Source organism: Canis lupus, chromosome 10 (genome assembly GCF_011100685.1).
Source record: "Canis lupus familiaris isolate Mischka breed German Shepherd chromosome 10, alternate assembly UU_Cfam_GSD_1.0, whole genome shotgun sequence".
NCBI lineage: Eukaryota > Metazoa > Chordata > Mammalia > Carnivora > Canidae > Canis > Canis lupus.
In genome coordinates, this window is record NC_049231.1 from 24,495,132 (window position 1) to 24,513,029 (window position 17,898).

General features: G+C 44.9%; 1 protein-coding gene across 14 annotated transcripts in view; it reads right to left on the reverse strand.

Moving 5' to 3' along the window:
* Positions 1-17,898, reverse strand: part of MEI1 (meiotic double-stranded break formation protein 1) — a 73,132-nt gene that overhangs the window by 4,205 nt on the left and 51,029 nt on the right. For 8 of the 14 annotated variants that reach the window (XM_038550398.1, XM_038550399.1, XM_038550396.1 and 5 more), the window contains 6 exons: positions 15,739-15,904; positions 14,546-14,650; positions 12,291-12,401; positions 11,813-11,973; positions 8,588-8,669; positions 8,224-8,399 (listed from right to left, as the gene is read on the reverse strand). In XM_038550398.1, the coding sequence (XP_038406326.1) occupies positions 8,224-8,399; positions 8,588-8,669; positions 11,813-11,973; positions 12,291-12,401; positions 14,546-14,650; positions 15,739-15,904 (801 nt within the window). Of the gene's footprint in view, positions 1-8,223; positions 8,400-8,587; positions 8,670-11,058; positions 11,198-11,812; positions 11,974-12,290; positions 12,402-14,545; positions 14,651-15,738; positions 15,905-17,898 lie in introns of those variants that run through there. The other 6 variants (XM_038550400.1, XM_038550397.1, XR_005365546.1 and 3 more) reach the window with 5 other exon arrangements.

Below are 17,898 nucleotides of genomic sequence, written 5' to 3' on the forward strand. Positions count from 1 at the left end.
CCACAAATAGTTAAAAAGACTGACAATACCATGTTGGCCAGAATCTGAAGCAACTGGAACTCTCAACTTCTGGTGGGAAAGTAGAATGGTGCAGTCATTTTGGAAAAACAGTTGGATGGTTTCTTATAAAGTAAACATATACTTACCTTATGTGGTAGGCAGAATTTTAAGACAAGTCAGTCTCCTGACCTTTGCCCCCAGATTTTACTCCTGTGATTATGCTACGGAATATGGCAAAAGGAAGATTGTTTGGGCTCAATCTAGTTACACCAACCCTTGAAAAACAGTTTTGTCTGTCTGGTGACAGAACCAGAGAACCTGAAGGTGTGAGAAGGACTCAGCATGCATCATTGGTGGTTTGAAGATAGAGGGGCTGGGTAAGGAAGAATGTGGGCAACCTCAAGAACCTGGAAGAGGCCGCTGAGGAAGAAGTGGATTTTTTAAGATTTTATTTATTTATTCATGAGAGACACAATGAAAGGCAGAGACACAGGCAGAGGGAGAAGCAAGCTCCATGCAGAGAGCCCAGTGCAGGACTCCAGGATCATGCCCTGAGCCGATTGCAGATGCTCAACCACTGAGCCACCCCGGCGTCCCAAGAAGTGGATCTTTCCTCCAGATAAGCACCCAGCCTGGCCACCACCTTGATTTCAGCCTTGTGAAACCCTGAATAAAGAATTTGGTCAAACCCACCCAGACTTCTGAGTCTGAGTAGAGAACTGTGGGATAATACACAGTGTGGGGCTAAGCCATTACATTTGTGGTAACTTGTTACACACATTAGAAAGTGAGTATGTCATTTGACCCAGCAATTTCACTCCTAGATATGTACCCACGAGAAATGAAGCCATATGTCCACACAAAGACTTATAATTCAGTTTAAGAACTTTATGCATAATAGCCAAAAATTTAGAAGTCCCAAATCAATAGGTGAATGGATAAACAGTTGTGGTATAGCCATATAATGGATGACTACTCACCAATGAAAAGAAATGAAGTACTGACACACATGACAATGTGAATGAGCCTCAAAAGCATTAAGCTAAGTGACAGAAGCTAGACACACAAGACCACATTTTGTATTTTATTTATATAAATTCTAGAAACGGCAAAACTATAGTGACAGAAAGCTGATCAGTGTTTATGAGGGACAGGGATAGGGAGAAGAGATGGACTAAAAGGAGCACAAGGGAACTTTCTGGAGTGATGGAAATGTTCAATACCATGATTGTGGTAGTGTTTACAAAACTGTAAAAGCTCATTTAATTGTACACTTAAAACCAGTAAATTTTGTTGCATGTAAGTTACATCTCAAAAACATTTGCATTTTTTAAAATGCAAAAACTAACCCCCAAAGAGGCTATGCTGTCTTCACACTGTTCTTTGGAAGGCAGCAATGTGGTGGTTAAGAATAGGGGACAGGAGCATGTGGGTGGCTCAGTTGGTTAGGCATCTGACTTTGGCTTGGGTCATGATCTCAGGGTCCTGGGATTGAGCCCCTGAGTTGGGCTTCCTGCTCAGCAGTAGCAGGGAATCTGTTTGTCCCTCTCTCTCTCTGCCACATGCCCTGCCGATGCTCTCATTCTCTCTCTCAAAGAAAATCTTTTAAAAAGAAAGAAAGAAAAAAGAATATGGGACAGACTTGGGCTTGCATCCTTGCTTATTAATCACTTACTCTAGGTGACTCTGGCTAAGGTCACTTATCCTTGCTGACTGGGGATAAGAAAAAATTACTGAGTTGCTGACAGGGTTGGATGAGAATGGGTATAGACTATTCAGCCAGTGCTTGACACAGAGTAAACAATAAAGGGTGAGAGCAGCCTCATAAAATGCACAACAGAACACTCCCCTCTTTAACAACCCCTGGGTTTTCTCCACAGAACCCCTAAGGCCTCCAAGGCACATATTCAAATGTTTGAGCTAATCTACTCACCTCATTTTATAGCTGAGAAAATGAGAGCCAGAGGGAAAAAAAAATACTTGATCTGAGGACACCTGTACATATCAATAGGTGGCAGGTCTAGAAAACCCTAGGCTTTGTGCCCTTTCTCCTTCTCCAATCTAAAATTAACTCTTAACCAGTGGGAATTTCCAGCCTCTTCCCAAATACCCAAGACCACTTGGTATAATACCCAGCCACTGCCTTTGGCTTCCCCATCTGGTGAAGAGCTGTGGCCTGAGTGTCACTCTCTGACCCAGTGTCCATATTACCTTATATACCCAACGAGGGCCAGCTGAAAGGTGGATGAAGAGCCAAGGCCATTGGGCATTAGGAAAGCTAGGTACTACCACTCAGGTAACAATGGCACCTGTTCACAAGATGCGCATCTTGGAACACTGAAAGAACATGGATTTTGTAGCCAAAGAGACTTAGGTTTGAATTCTGACCTAAAAGTGTGTGACCTTTGACATGTTACTTACTATCTCTGGGACTCTGTTTCCTTGTCTATAAAACTGAGATCAGGGGCACCTGGTTGGCTCAGTCGGTTAGCATGCAAGGTCTTGATCTCAGGGCTGTGAGTTCGAGCCCTGCATTGGACTCTGCACTGGAGCCTACTTTAAAAAAAAAAAAGAAAGAAAGAAAAAGGGCATCCCCGGTGGCCCAACAGTTTAGCACCACCTTCAGCCCAGGGTGTGATCCTGGAGACCCAGGATCGAGTCCCACATCAGGCTCCCTGCATGGAGCCTGCTTCTCCCTCTGCCTGTGTCTCTGCCTCTCTCTCTCTCTCTCTCTCTCTCTGTCATGAATAAATAAAATCTTTTAAAAAAAAAACTAAGATGTAATTTCTACCTTACAGAGGAGTTGTGGTGAATAAATGACATGTGCCAAGTGCTTACACAGAGTAGGCACTCAGTAGATGTCCCCTCCCCACCTCCTACTCTCCTAGAACCTTAACCTGACATGAACCTCTGCTCTTATAAGAATGATCCTTGAGATCAAAACCTCACGTCTTGTAAAACTAATTAGCTCACTGATTTCCAAATTAGTAACAACATTCCACTCCCACCCCGATCACAAAGCCAAGTCTGAGCACAAGGAAAAACTGCCTCTTCCCTGCCCAGGCCCACACTTACCCTTCCCCAGGTTTCCACAGGAATGTAGCAACTGGACTGGAATCCAGTTACACAGTCCTGCCCCACGAGAAAAGGCAAGCTCCACCTCCTGGCCATGGTCTCCATCTCCAAAAAACCCAAAACAAGCCTACTATATTTCTATTCTGGAGACATTCAGAGATTTACAATCCTGGTGGCTCCTCTAAGAACTAAGCAGAAGGGAAGTTTGCCCTGGCTTCGCCCTACTCCAATGTAAATCATGCCAGTGACCACAGCCCTTCTTCAGACCTTTCCACTGCTGCTACTAACCTCCCTTCTTTCCCCTCTGTGACCCAGCATAATGAACTCTGGACACCGTCTCCATCCTCACTGCAACCAACACTTCCCTGCTATGCTCCATTCCTGGGGGAATTAAAGCAGTTCTCATAGGCCCAAATCATTTAACACTGAAAGACTCCTTTTATTTTAGATAGAGAAATGGAGGCTCAAGATTCATCCATGTTGTAGCATGTGACTGCTTCATTACATTTTATGGCCACACAGTATTCAAGTGTGTGTACATACAATTTATTCATTCATCAGCTGGTGAACATTAGGGTTGTTTGTACTTTGGAACTATTATGAATAGTACTACTATGAACATCTGTTTGTCTACACAAGCTTTTGTGTAGACAAATGCTTTCCATTTTCTTGGGCATATACCTGGGAGTAGAATTGTTGGGTCATATGGAAACTCCGTGTTTAGTTTTTTGAAGTACTTCCTGGTTGTTTGCCAAAGTAGCTGCATCATTTTGTATTCCCACCAACAATGTATGAGAGTTTCACTTACTCTACATTCTCACCAAAATTTGATATTATTTGATTAGCTATCCATCCCAGTGGGTGTGAAATGGGCCTCACTCATTTACTTGGGTCACTGCAACAACCTCTTGCTCCACAGTCCCCCCTGCCTCAGGCTTTTTCCTCCCTCTTCCCTACTGAGGTTGCCAATGATCAGTCTGATAGAAGCCCTTGGTGGCTTCTCTCAGCACTTCTTGGCCTGGTATATAAGTTACTGACTAGCATGGCCCCTGCCCAGCTCTTCACTGTCATCTACTTCTCGTTGCCCCCATTCCCCACTGCACACTTCTATATCATGTACTTTTACTCATTCTGTCTTCCCCGCCCAGAATGCCCTTCCCTCTACCTCTTCCTAGACATTGTTTTAGGCTGAATTCAAATGTCACCTTCTCTGTGAGGCCTCCTCTGACCCCTGCAAGCAGAAGTTTTTGCCTAAAAAAAATTTACAGTTTTATGGAAGAAGACAGAAATGCAAATCACTGATCATATAATAAAATATGATAAATGCGATCCTCATTACAGGGTTGAATAAACCATTCTGGAGCTCAGAAGTGGGGGTGGGGGAGAGAAAGAGGGGAGGACAGACAGACCTCCTCTATTCTTGGATTACTATGGAATAATGTTTGCTGAATGTATAAATGACTGAACAAATACAGAACTATTTTTAAACAGCAAACCTATGGAAGGGTCTGAAGGAGGCTTAGCTCCAGTCCTGGGGGAAGGACAGAGAAACAAAATGGCTCTTCCATATACTTCCTTGGGTTAAGGGCAGTGATAGAAAGGTCATTATGGCTGAAAGCAGAAGGCCAGGGAATTTCTCAGGAGTGTGTCATTGAGAGAAGGGAGGAAGGGGCTACTTGGTCCTGTTCATCAGGGACAGTGACTGTGAGGCTGAGAAACTCAGGCAAAGACCCAGGAGCCTCTTCATGAGGAATTCATGAGTTATTCAAGTTGATTCCTCTTTCCAAGGACTGGTGAAGATAGCAAAAAACTTCTAGAGATAAATAGTATATTATTCTACTTAAATGAGCTACCTAGAATAGTCAAAAGAGCCAAACAGAGAAAGCAGAACAGTGGTTATCAAGTGATGGGGAGAGGGGGCAATAGGAAGTTATGGTTTGATATGGACAGAGTTTTAGTATGACAAGATGAAAAGGTTTTGGAGATAGAAGGTGGTAGTGTTTGTATAACAACATAAATATATTTACTACCACAGAACTATACCTTAAAATGATTTTTAAAATGGTTAATTTTGTTATGTAATATTTTAGCATGATTAAAAAAAACTGCCAGGGGCACAGAAGAGTGTCCCAGGCCTGGTGACCCCTAGGCTCGGGCAGGGGAGGTAATAGTAATGGTGGTACAGGAAGTCACTGACCCTTTAGTGTTTAGGCTACTGGTTTAAGGAAAGTGCTTCAATCATTCAAGGATTGGTTCAAATGCAACCTCTCCTATAGACTTTCTTGATTCAAATAATAGGTCATTTTGGCATTAATTGTAATCATTAGTGCTTCCTATAATCTGTGTACTTCAGCTAGAACCATATTATATTCATTTCTGTGTCTTCATTCATTAATTCATTCATTCAACAAACACTGAATGCTAATTTGGTGCCAGGGTTTATGCTGGATATTGAGTATAAGAGAGTCATTTTTCTCTTACTTCTGAATGTTAAAATAGTAACCTCAGCCTGTTAAAAACATTGGAGAAAAAGCATTTCTCCTTGCTCCCACATTTAACTGGCTCCTCTTCACCCAAGGAGAGATTTATCTAACAGGTAAAATGCTAGCTTAACATTTACTGTGCCATCAGAACAGGATCAAGGTATTAAAGGTCATGCTCCCATAAACTTAAACTTTTTTTTTTTAAGATTTTATTTATTTATTCGTGAAAGACACAAAGAGAGAGAGAAGCAGAGACAGAGGCAGAGGGAGAAGCAGGCTCCCGGGACTCTGGGATCATACCCAGAGCCAAAGACAGGCAGGCACTCAACTGCTAAGCCACCCAGGCGTCCCTAAACTTAAACTCTTAAGATCACGGCTAGGTGGCAAAGTGTCCATAAAGTAAACATAATATCCTTGCCTATGGGCTTCTGATCTGGCCTGGGAGAAAAGAGAGTGGTTTAAACCTTTTAACACTCTTTTTTTTAAGATTTTTTTATTTATTTATGAGAGAGAGAGAGAGACAGAGAGACAGAGAGAAAGGCAGAGACACACGCAGAGGGAGAAGCAGGCTCCATGCAGGGAGCCTGACGTGGGACTCGATCTCAGGTCTCCAGGATCAGGCCCTGGGCTGAAGGCAGCGCTAAACCACTGAGCCACCCGGGGTGCCCCCTTTAACACTTATAAAAGCTCTCTTTGGGGGAAAAAATTATATATATATATATATATATATATATATATATATACACACACACTCTCTCTCTCTCTCTCTCTCTCTCTCTCTCTCTCTCTCTTTTTGGAGAGATATAAAGATACTACAATGTTAATAGTGGAATCTAGGTGGTGGGTGTGTGAATGTTCCACTATAAAATTCTTTTACCTTTGCTCTATATGAAAAATTCCAGGCCTAAAAAGCCCATATGACCTGAAGTCCCAGCTACATTCTACTACAGTGTTTACGAGAAATAAAGCCAATGTTTTGGTTCTCATCTGATTCCTGATTTCTCATCTGGTTTTGAACCCACAAGGGGAATAAAACGCAAAGATTAGTCAAACACAGTTCCTTCCTTTAAGAAGGAACTTCTTTCATACCAGTGAAGACTGGTATGAAAATGGAAACGTACAACAGAGAGAGCTAAAGGTATAGAGCCTTGTGCATAGATGTGCTGGCAGGACAAGTCTCAGCAACCACAGAGTCAGCACAGAGCCACTCCTGGAGCGTCCTCTATCTCCTTTACATCTCCAACTTTTTCCATACTGTGCACAGGCCCAGTAGGGATCAATACTTAAACATAATCTCCCACAATCAACAGCCATATTCTATATGCACAGTAATTATCTTGACACCAAATAGATTATACTCAAATCAAGGCCTTCACCTCACCCCCAGGAAGTTTCTATAACTCCTCTCATTCATTTGCTGGCTCCTCTCACCTCCCTCCTCTTGGCCGATGAATGACTTGCTATCAAATCATACCAGATCTGTCTCCTTGGACAAGCTCCAAAGGGCAAGAAAAGAGAGTCCAAGTATAACAGAATAACATCTAGGGCTTCAGTCACCCCATAGCAACCAGCTCATATTTGAAAATAATACACAATAAGCTCTTTAAAAAAAGAAGAAAGTCCTGGAGAATCAAGGATGAGAGACAGGTTATGAGACCAGGGACAGCAAATAAGTCCATACCAGAGAACAAAATAGTGTTGCCATCAAGATCAATCCCATTTCTGATGCCCCCTCTGCCCTTGGGGAGGTAAGACAAGTCACTTGGTCTTTCTAGCCCAGCTCAAGCACCTCCTCCAGGAAACCTCTGACAGCTCTGCACTAACCCTACACTAGCCCATTAGTTACTCTGAACTCCCACAGTGCAGTGTGTCCCTTTACCCCAAAACTGATCACAGTGTTATCACCTTTTATTTCTCTGGCAGCCCCTCCCCAAATGTTCACTCGTCAAAGGCAGGCACCTGACATATTTCCATGCCCTCACCACTCTTCACAGTATTTGATGGCTGGATAAACAATGAACTCCAAAAGTCCTCTAAGCTGTGAAACATAAAACCCTTTGGGGTAAACATCTACTGTCTTGGCTTACATGAAATTCACCCTTCCTTTTTCTGTGAACAGTTTTCTTTTGGAGAACCATCCTTCTTTCATGTTCAGTCTACACTGAGTTATGGAAAGCTCACCATATGTCCCATCCTCTGGGAGAGGGCGCTGTCCAAGCCAGGTCAACCAAAGCATCCCATGGCCCAGCCACAGCGAACAGCACATTACCCGAGCCAGGCTAATGAGACTCAGTTCTAGGTACTGTTGGGCAAGAGAAAGTCTCTTGCTCCTGGAAAGATATAAGCCAGGTGCTTTTGTTGGTTATCCTACCATCCCATGAGAACAAAGCTGAGATGAATGCAGAACCAAGACTGGAGACAGAGTTCTGATAACACTGTCTGAGCCTCTGGGATCTAGCTGGGCCTGAAGCCAGTGCTAACCCCTGACCTTCTCAGTTATGAGCCATTTTGAGTTTCATTTCTATCACTGTAACTTTAAAGGTCCCAATTAATCCACCCTCCAATCCTGGAGGAAATACCAGGTTCTTGACAGGTAGCCATCTCTTCCTATTGTTCTGGATAAAGCAGGCTCCACCAACAGGCTCCCACTCAGCAAGCACCTTACCTGCACCAAGAGGTTCTGCAGTCCAATGACCAGGGACAATACTTGTGATGTTCCCAGTGGAGCTAAGACAGTGTTCTCAGGGGCCAGTGGTGGCTGGGCCTCTGAGGGCACCAGGGTCACAAAGGCAGAGGAAAAGCTTTGTTGCAGGGCTGTCCGCAGGAAGCATAAGATGGCAGCTGAAAGCAAGAAATCCCTTACACCCAGTCTCTGCCCCCTTCCCCACGTCCCACCTAGCTTTATCACAGGGGGAAGAAAGTGGAGATAACAATGGGGTGACCATAGGCTGGTCTGGTGGGGGATAGCCCCATCTCACAGCCAAAGGGAAAAGCTCTTCTTTTCCTGCTAGCGGCCCCTGAGGCCATACCTGAGAGCAGCGCAGCCTTTTTCTTTGGGAAGCTGAGGACCTTCAATACTTGGTCCAGATCCACGGACAGTGTCTGGTGAACCTGGTAGGACGGGGGTAAGGGGATAGCTCCCACAGTCTGGCAGCTTGAGCAGAAAATAAGCTGTCCCAGTATCTCCCAGGTACCCATACATACCCACTACATTCAGAGGGACAGAGAGGACAACACAGTCTTGTGAGCCCACCAGTCCTAGATTCAGGAGTGTGAGGAGGCAAATTAACCTGTACATAGAAAACCTTTCTTTTCCCAAATATCCCCCACTGTCTCACTAGGGAGCCTCACTGGCCTCATCTGTGGTTGAGTCTCCACCTCAGCCCAGCATCCAACTAATTTAGATCTAGAGTCAGACAGAATCAAAACCCTGGCTCTGCCACTAGCTAGCCATGTGGTCAAGGGGAAATCACTGCCCGTCTCCCAGCCTTTCTGTATGAAATGGGAACAAGGCCACCTGCTTTCACTCCCTCCAGAACTACTGTGAAGAAGAGCTGAGGATCAGCATTAGTGAATGTGCTCTTTAAAGCCAAAGCAATGTCCAAACTGAGGGGATACGTTCAAAGCCAAGTCTGCTCTGCTCTCCTTACCCAGAGAACACATGCTGCTTCAAGGCAGGAATTACTTCTCTACTGGATCTATCACAGTCTGACACAAAGCAGTTCCTCAATAATGCTTGTTGGCTAGTGAAATCAGCAGGTTCTAGGCGGAAGAACCAACTTGTACAAAGGTATTGAGATAACATACTAATATAAGATGTTAATAGAGGAAACTGTGTGGGAGTTATTTGGGAACTAACTCTCTGTGCTATCTGCTCAACTTTTCAGCACACCTAAAACTGTCTTAAAAATAGGGATGCATCGGGCAGCCCCGGTGGCGCAGCAGTTTAGCACCGTCTGCAGCCCAGGGTGTGATCCTGGAGACCCGGGATCGAGTCCCACGTCGGGCTTCCTGCATGGAGCCTACTTCTCCCTCTGCCTGTGTCTCTGCCTCTCTCTCGCTCTCTCTGAATGAATAAATAAATAAATCTTTAAAAAAAAATAGGGATGCATGAGTGGCTCAGTGGTTGAGTGTCTGCCTTCAGCTCAGGGTGTGGTCCCAGAGTCCCAGGATCAAGTCCCACATTGGGCTCCCTCCCCGCAGGGAGCATGCTTCTCCCTCTGCCTATGTCTCTGCCTTTCTCTCTGTGTCTCATGAATAAATAAATAAAATCTTAAAAAAAAAAAAAAAAGGCCATTAGAGGTGCCTGGGAGGCTCAAATGGTTAAGCGTCTGACTATTGGCTTCAGGTCATGATCTCAGGGTCCTGAGATTGAGCCCCAAGTCAGGCTCCACACTCAGCCAGGCTACTTATCCCCCTCCTCTTCCCCCTCCCCTTCCCTCCCCTCTTTCTCAATCTCATAAATAAAACAACTTTTAAGAGGACAATTAAATTAAAAATCAGGGCAGCCCAGGTGGCTCAGCAGTTTAGTGCTGCCTTCAGTCCAGGGCGTGATCCTGGAGAACTGGGACTGAGTCCCACATTGGGCTCCCTGTGTGGAGCCTGCTTCTCCCTCTGCCTGTGTCTCTGCTCCTCTCTCTTTGTCTCTCTCATGAGTAAATAAATAAAATCTTTGTCGGGCTCCCGGCATGGAGCCTGCTTCTCTCTCTGCCTGTGTCTCTGCCTCTCTCTCTCTCTCTCTCTCAGTGTGTCTATCATAAATAAATAAATAAATAAATAAATAAATAAATAAATAAATAAATCTTTAAAAAAAATAAAAAAAATTAAATAAAATCTTTAAAAAATCTTAAAAATCAATTGATCAAAACCAAACCATCAACAGTATGGAGCTGTGAAAGAGTAGTGCTGATCTGGATAAGAGCTAACAGTTGGTCAGAGGACAGAGAAGGAGGATAGAATGGCAGAAAGTAAGGCTGCAGAAGGGCCAGGTAAGCAGGGTCTCAGCGGCCATGTGGAGAATGCAGAGACTGGCTACAGGGACAAGAGATGTGGAGCTAGGGAAAGGGGAGGAGCCAGGAGACTGAATAGGCCACATTAGTGGTGAGGATGAACTATCAGGCCTGAGCTAAGGGAGTGGGGAGGACTTAGAGTGGAGGTGGTTAGTAGGTAATTGGCTGGGTGTAAGCTGAGGACCAGGGCAGAGCCAGGGACACAGTGCAGGCTTCCATCCAGACAGGTAACTACAGCGGTACAGGTGGGCCCAACAGCCTCATACAGAAAAGCAGAAAAGGTTCCTATCCCAAACTGATGCATGGTCAACGACCAGAAGACTTACTATAGTTTAGATTTGCCACAGCCTGATGCCATCTTAGAGGCCAAACTTTTTGTTGGTTGGTTGGTTTTTTTTAGAGGCCAAACTTTAAAAATGACTTCACTTCTACACAAAGAAGCATGTGCCTGGCCCTAGAATGGCACAGAGTTGGGCACAGGGCAAAGATACCTCAAAGGCTAGAAGATGGTTTCTATCCACAAGGTGCAGTCAGGCTGAGGAAGGAGACACCTGAATGTGGAGCAGCCCACAGACGACCTCCTGCAGGGCTCTATGATGACAAGGTCCTACACAAGGGGGTGGGGAGGGACTGAGAAGAAAGGAGGTGCTCTGTGGCTATGTCCACTGTTCCCTTCCCCAACAATCAAAACGACAGCTTACATATGTGGCATTAAACAGCTTACCACCCAGCACAAGATCATAGGCTGGCTTCTGTCTTCCTGTCCAATCTGACCATCCACTCTGTACATTCTAATCACACAGCACCTCACCAGTCTCCAAGTATGTACACTATGTCCTAAATTTTTGTAGTTTCATGTCATTGCTCAAATATTCCTCTTTACTTGGAACATCTTTTCCCCACTATCTTTGCCTGGTACAGTCTTACTTACCTTTCAAGGCTTTGCTTAGAGACTACAAGTTTCCCAAGTGTGGGGTACATGGTGTATTTCTTATTTCTCTGTGCTTAGAACACAGACTGGCATGTAGGTTATCCATATATGGTAAATTAATGTAAACCAACCTGACAACAACCCTGGATGTTTTCTTCCCCATTCCATAGGCAAGGAAACTGAAGTTCAGAGATCAAATACCTTATGAAGGTTACTCAGCTAATAAGCCACAGAGCTAGAACCAGAACTCAGGAACTTTGTCACTCCCTTGTATGCTACCCCATGCCCCAAAGCCACAGGAGTTAGTGACTAACCTGCAGACTGGCATAGTGCTGCTGAGCAGAGAAAGAGGCAGTGAGCAGCCAGGCGGAGCAAAGGAGTTCAGTCCTGGGAGAGTCTACCTTGGTCCAGGTGAGTGCCAGAGTCTTCTCCAGAAGTTCAATCAGGGCGGTACTGCTAAGGAGTACTGCAGCAGCTGTAGATGGTTTGGTGAAGCAAGGGCCACAGAGGTTATGCAGGAGCCCCGGCTCAGTGCCAGCCTCATGATTAGCACCTGAGGGGAACTTCATGCACACATAGTGAATAAACAAACAGATCAGTTTGAGGCTTTAAGGGTTCCAACTTCATTCTCAAACCACAGGTTATCAGAACCAGAGGGACCTTATGACCATCTGGCCCAGCTATATCCTCCCCTTATATATTTTTATAAGAGGAAGAAACTAAGGGCAGCAATGGCTACAGACACTACCCAACACCCTTTTCTCTTCGTTGTCTCAGCTGGGGCCCCAGCACCTCTTTTCTGACTGCTCGGTGTAGTCTGATGAAGGCTCCAATACAGGAAGTTGAAGGAGGGCTGCAGGATATCCACATCAGCAGGGCTGCATTTCCCACACAGCTTGCTCACTGCAAGAGCCCCAGGCACCCCTCATGTAGCACTCTATGTTTTAAATGCTTACCAGCACTCACAATTCTCATAGGTTATCTTTAACCTATCCTTCTGCTGGCTAATGTCAGATGTCAATCTGTCAGTCTTGGGGACCAAGCACAAACTAAGTGTCCCTGGTAATACAGCCAATGGAAAGAAACAAACACAGACAAACCTGAAGGTATGTTCACACTCTCATCTAAAAAAACTTCAGGCAAGCAGCCCTCAGCTGTACTTAGAACAGACTACACAGGGGATCCCTGGGTGGCTCAGCGGTTGAGTGCCTGCCTTAGGCCCAGGGCATGATCCTGGAGACCTGGGATGGGATCCCACATCAAGATCCCTGAAGGGAGCCTGCTTCTCCTTCTCCCTGTGTCTCTGTCTGCCTCTCTCTCTCTCTCTCTCTCTGTCTCTCATGAATAAATAAAATCTTTAAAAAAAAAAAAAAAACAGACTACTCAAGTTGAGGTGACCTACAGGCATCCTGTAACAGCATTCCTGCTGGCAAAGACTCCAGGTTGGAGAGTCTGCAGAGGTTATCCAGGCTAACCTGCCACTTGAGCAAGAGAAGATCCAGCCTCTGAAATCTTCCAGCAATGGGTACTCACCACCCTCCCAGGGGACTCCATCACCGTCAGTGTGCAGTTCCCTTAACGTGCCATATTCTCTCTCTCACATCACCCTCATCTGACCAAATCTTTAACTCCTATTCAGCAATTGAGATTCAACTCAAAGTTTATCTCTTCCATAAGCCCTCTGTAACCTCTCAAGGCAAGACTAGATGCCTCTTCAGGCTCCCCTAGCCCTCCTCAGAGTAGTTTCTACACTGTAGATATCTATAGAACACATGCCTTTCCTCCTAAGATTCAATACTCTCTGCTCCCCTGCCCACCATCCCCAATACGAAATCTATCCAAGTCTCCACTCACTGTGTTGGCAGCCAAATCATACTTGACTCCTAACTGGCTTGTGGTCAACTAGACAAGCAGCCCCCCTCCTACCCCTGTCCTCCACCTACAATGCTCTCAAATAAAAGACTCAAGGATTATAAGTAAATGTATATTACATTTCACATGTATATTTCAGATCATCATTTCCCCCTCCAGAGGCCCTTTTGACAGCAGTTTGATTTTTGTCACAGGCAATCTTCCTTCCCAGCTGAGTGTTATCCTTTATCTGACAGATAGGCTGGGTCCAACACCAGGCCAGGCCTGAAGGCCCTTTTTAAGCTTGACACTGATCTCATGAGGAGGCCTGGGCTCCAAGTGAGGAGAAACCATCCTCATCTGTGGCCACGACACCTGACAGTCCGCAGTACTGAACACACACCATTTTTCCTATTGATTTCAGTATTTCCTCAATAAATCTTCCTAAGAATGCTGCCTATTGGGGCAACCCGGGTGGCTCAGTGGTTTAGCGCTGCCTTCAGCTCCAGGGTGATCCTGGAGACCCAGGATCGAGTCCCACATCAGGCTCCCTGCATGGAGCCTGCTTCTCCCTCTGCCTGTGTCTCTGCCTCTCTCTCTCTGTCTCTTATGAATAAGTAAGTAAAATCTTTAAAAAAATGCTGCCTATGAAGGGCAACTACACTAATCAGTAGTGAAAGGTCCCAATGTGGTTTGGTATGGGTGGAAGAGGTCTAGAGAACTGTAAAGTAGATCATTAGATTCTGAGTCAGTTGTGGAGTGAGGTGGAGAACTGACCTTGTGCCAGGAAAAGTGAGTCTACACAAAGAGTTCCACTGGAGGTCTCTTGCATGCCAAGCATTGTGAGCATTCCACATCTAGTTACCCCTTATTTCAACCCTAAATCAGCTAATTACTACTATTTAACTTGTAAGGAACCTAAAGCTAGGTGATTGCCCAAGATTGCATAGCTAGTGACTGAGAATAAACCCACGCATTTCTGACTCTAGAGGTGTATCTGTCACACAATGTTCTGTTTTTGTTTTTGTTTCATTTCCCAAATAGTCCCATAGTACAACTAGAGAAAGATCTAAAATGTCCCATAGCAAGAAACCCACAGGAACAGTGACCCACTAGCTTCTTCCAAAGGGCTGAATGATGGAATAAAGGAGCATGCCCAGCCCTGGGCCCTTAAGCCCTGTCCCAAGCCCAAGCACCTTGGTGAAGAAGCTTCATGGCCATGCTGTCCAGTTCTTGCTCTGACATGTTCTTCAGCTGCACTAAAGAAAGGAGGCTCAGTAGCAATGGCAGGTTCCCTGAGGCTGTGAGGAACAAGGAGGGCTGATCAGGACACCTGATACTCAGATCACCCCAAGGTTGGACAGATACCCTACCCCTTTGTAAATATTTGTCGGGATTCACTCCTACTTCCTGCCTTCTTCTTAGGGCACAGGGGCAACTGACATATTGAGTGGCAACTCTGGGTTGGGTACCAGAAATTTGATATCTCAATCCCCCTTGTGAAATAGGGATTATTTCTATTTTGTAGTTAAGAAAACAGGCTGAAAGGCTGAGTTACTTCTCCAAGCTCCCACAGCCAGTTAGTAGCAGGGCCAGGACTTGAACCTAAATCTGAGTTCAACGTCCACATTTTTTCAATTTTGTTTCCACGAAATCTCATGGCTTTTATACATTATTATCGGTTAGACAGGAATTATCCTTTCCTGAAATGGAAGGACTCACCTCCTCCAGACACCCTTAAATCTACCTCCAAACTTCCATCCTCAGTCAGGACTAGATCAAGTGAACCACAGTTCTCCTCCCACTTCCTCTTAATTGCTTGGAAATTTTAAAATTCAACTTTTTAAAAATAGGAAAAGAGAACCCAATGCCAACCTTTTCAGTGTCTTTTTACTGTACCAAACATCAAACTTCTTTGACTCTAAGGAGTCCCATTCCAGATTTAGAAACTATCCTTCTGTATCTCACTGGCAGCTTCTAACACATTTCAGATCCACTCCTGTGCGCTGCTGCTGCCTTCCTGGCCTCCCCCTTATTTCCCTCTTTCTTCTTCTCAACTGAAGGTTACCATTCTTGTGACAAACAGCTGTAAGCACATGCCATGCAGGGTGGGGACATGCATGCATACACTGAACACACCCACCTATGCTAAACAGAGACATTAAACATAAACATATGTAACACACACACACATACACACACACACCAAATATGCTGAGTGCTCACTCTTTGATGAGAGGAAGGAGGTAAAGTTTAGCTTGATGCCACACTGGCCTTTTATTTTGCAAAGAAAACTCTGATTCTTTCTCCTAGAGCAGACTTCATCAGGGCAGAGATGCCCACTCCTGAGTTTCAGGTCAAAACATGCCCCCCATAGCTGCAGACTGACCTTCTGAGGGAGAGGCCCCATGTTCCACCAAAAGATGCTGTAGGATCAGCAGGAAGTGGCCTCGGATGAGACCACCCACTTCAACATCCTCATTCCTCCTCAAAAACATTCTTAGGACAATTAGTACCTTGTGGGCTGTGTCCACTGAGCTGGAATAGATGAGATCCTGAGCAGGAGAAAAGGAAGCCAGACCTCAGAGAATATCATAGTTGGGACAGTGAAGAAGACAGAGACTGGGGAAGGACCCAGGATGATGGTGTCATAAAACATGGGGAAGGGAGTGCTCCCTTACTTGACACCTGTTATGTATTAATCTGCTGAACAGGTCCATCCTAAATAGGAAGAAACAGCCTCAGAGAGATTATGTGGTGTGCCAAAGGTCACATAACCCAGTAAGTGGCACAGCTAAGATTTGAATCTCCTACCTCCAAGTCCAAATATCTTTCTACTTTCCAGGATGCCTTTCTCTGACAAATATAAGTTTTAGGGTCAAGAAGAGGTTTTTTCAGGACAGAGGACCTGAATGTGCCTTAAGGGAGGAAAAGAGAGGGAGGTGGTGATGTCACAAGGCAGGAAAAGGATAGGTTAGGACAGATTCAGGGCACAGGAAGGGAAGCGAAGACCAGGTCAGGCCCCTTCTCTTCCATGGCATCTGGCTATTTCTGCCCCAAGCTGTAAAGGCCTTGGGTTCAGAAAGTAGGAAAGGACATCATTTTTTATTTGCTCTCAGAGTTATTTTAATGAGTATATGTTAAAGGCAAAGCCAGTCAGAAGTCACACCAGAGACTATCCTACTGATAGCTCCGGCACCTACCAGCTCAAACAAGCCAATTCCTTTGGACAGGTTAACATGCTGAGTGCTATGAATCCAAGGTCACACACAGACTCCCTTTCCAGGGAGGACAGCTGACACATAGAGACATGGCTACAGGGCACCCAGCTAGACAACTCCAGATGTGCTGATCACTGAGTGACACATGGGCATCAGGGCTTGGCTCTTCACAAATGTCCATAGCTGCCAGAGTAACAACTATAAATCAACAGCAACTGCTCAATCAGGCACTGTAATGTATTCAAATTGTAGCTGTATGTTTGCTGATACATTATCTGTATCTTCCTAATAACTCTTCCAGGTAGATGTCACCCTAATTTTTCAAATGAGTAAAAAGGCAAATTAAATGGTCTGCCTATTAAGACAGCAGTGGCACTGTAAATTCTACTACACTATGAGTTAATGAAAAATACTGATAAGATTGGCTTCATCTTTGTCACCTTGCAGGGACTCAGAAAGCATCTCTGGAAGGAAAGGATCACAGAACAGGAGGGCTAGAGAGACTACTGGTTCATTTACATCAACCCTTTTACTTTACAGGGTATGAGGCTGAAGCCCAGAGGAAGCATGATTTGCCCAAGGTCAAACCAATTTCCTGATCCTGCTTCATCACCAGCACTTGGCTTTCTAACCAGAGACCTGGTCCCGCAGAATCCTGAGTTAAATTTTAATAGTCCAAAAGAAAGACAGCTACTCAGCCTTTGGTGGCTATGGTAAATGCAGGGGCGGGGGGGGGGGGGGGGGATGAGTTGCACCCCACTGTGTGGGTCAGTGGGGAAAGCTCTGGGTGGAACATGGCCCAGCTCCTGTTCAGAGCTGTCCAGAATTTTCTGGGGTTGGATCAACTAGGGTGATGTGGCCAAGGAGGGAACAAACAGCTTCTGTGACATTACCGTTTTTCATATTTAAACAACCTACATGAAAGACCACCCATTGATAAGAGTGGCAATTAACACCTTTGTTTTCAGCTGTTAATTACCCATGTCAAAAACAGAAATTGGTACCAACATATATTTTTAGACTCTTCCCCTCCTGTGGCTAGAAGCTGGAGAGAAATGGTAAGAATTATATATATAAACAGACAGCAAAGTTGTTCCTTGCTATTCTTTTTCACCACTGATGTTTCCAGGATCCAATTTAGTGAAAATCTCATTAACTTTAGGCTCCAATCACAGTCATGACCCTTGTAAGTTACATGACCTTGAACAATTCAATAAGCTGCTCTGAGATCAACATTCTCTGATTCAGAGTTAGTCAATGATCAGCGAATGATATCCTATGGTGTATAGAATAGAAAGAGTGTCCCTACGTAATCTTTCCACATATTA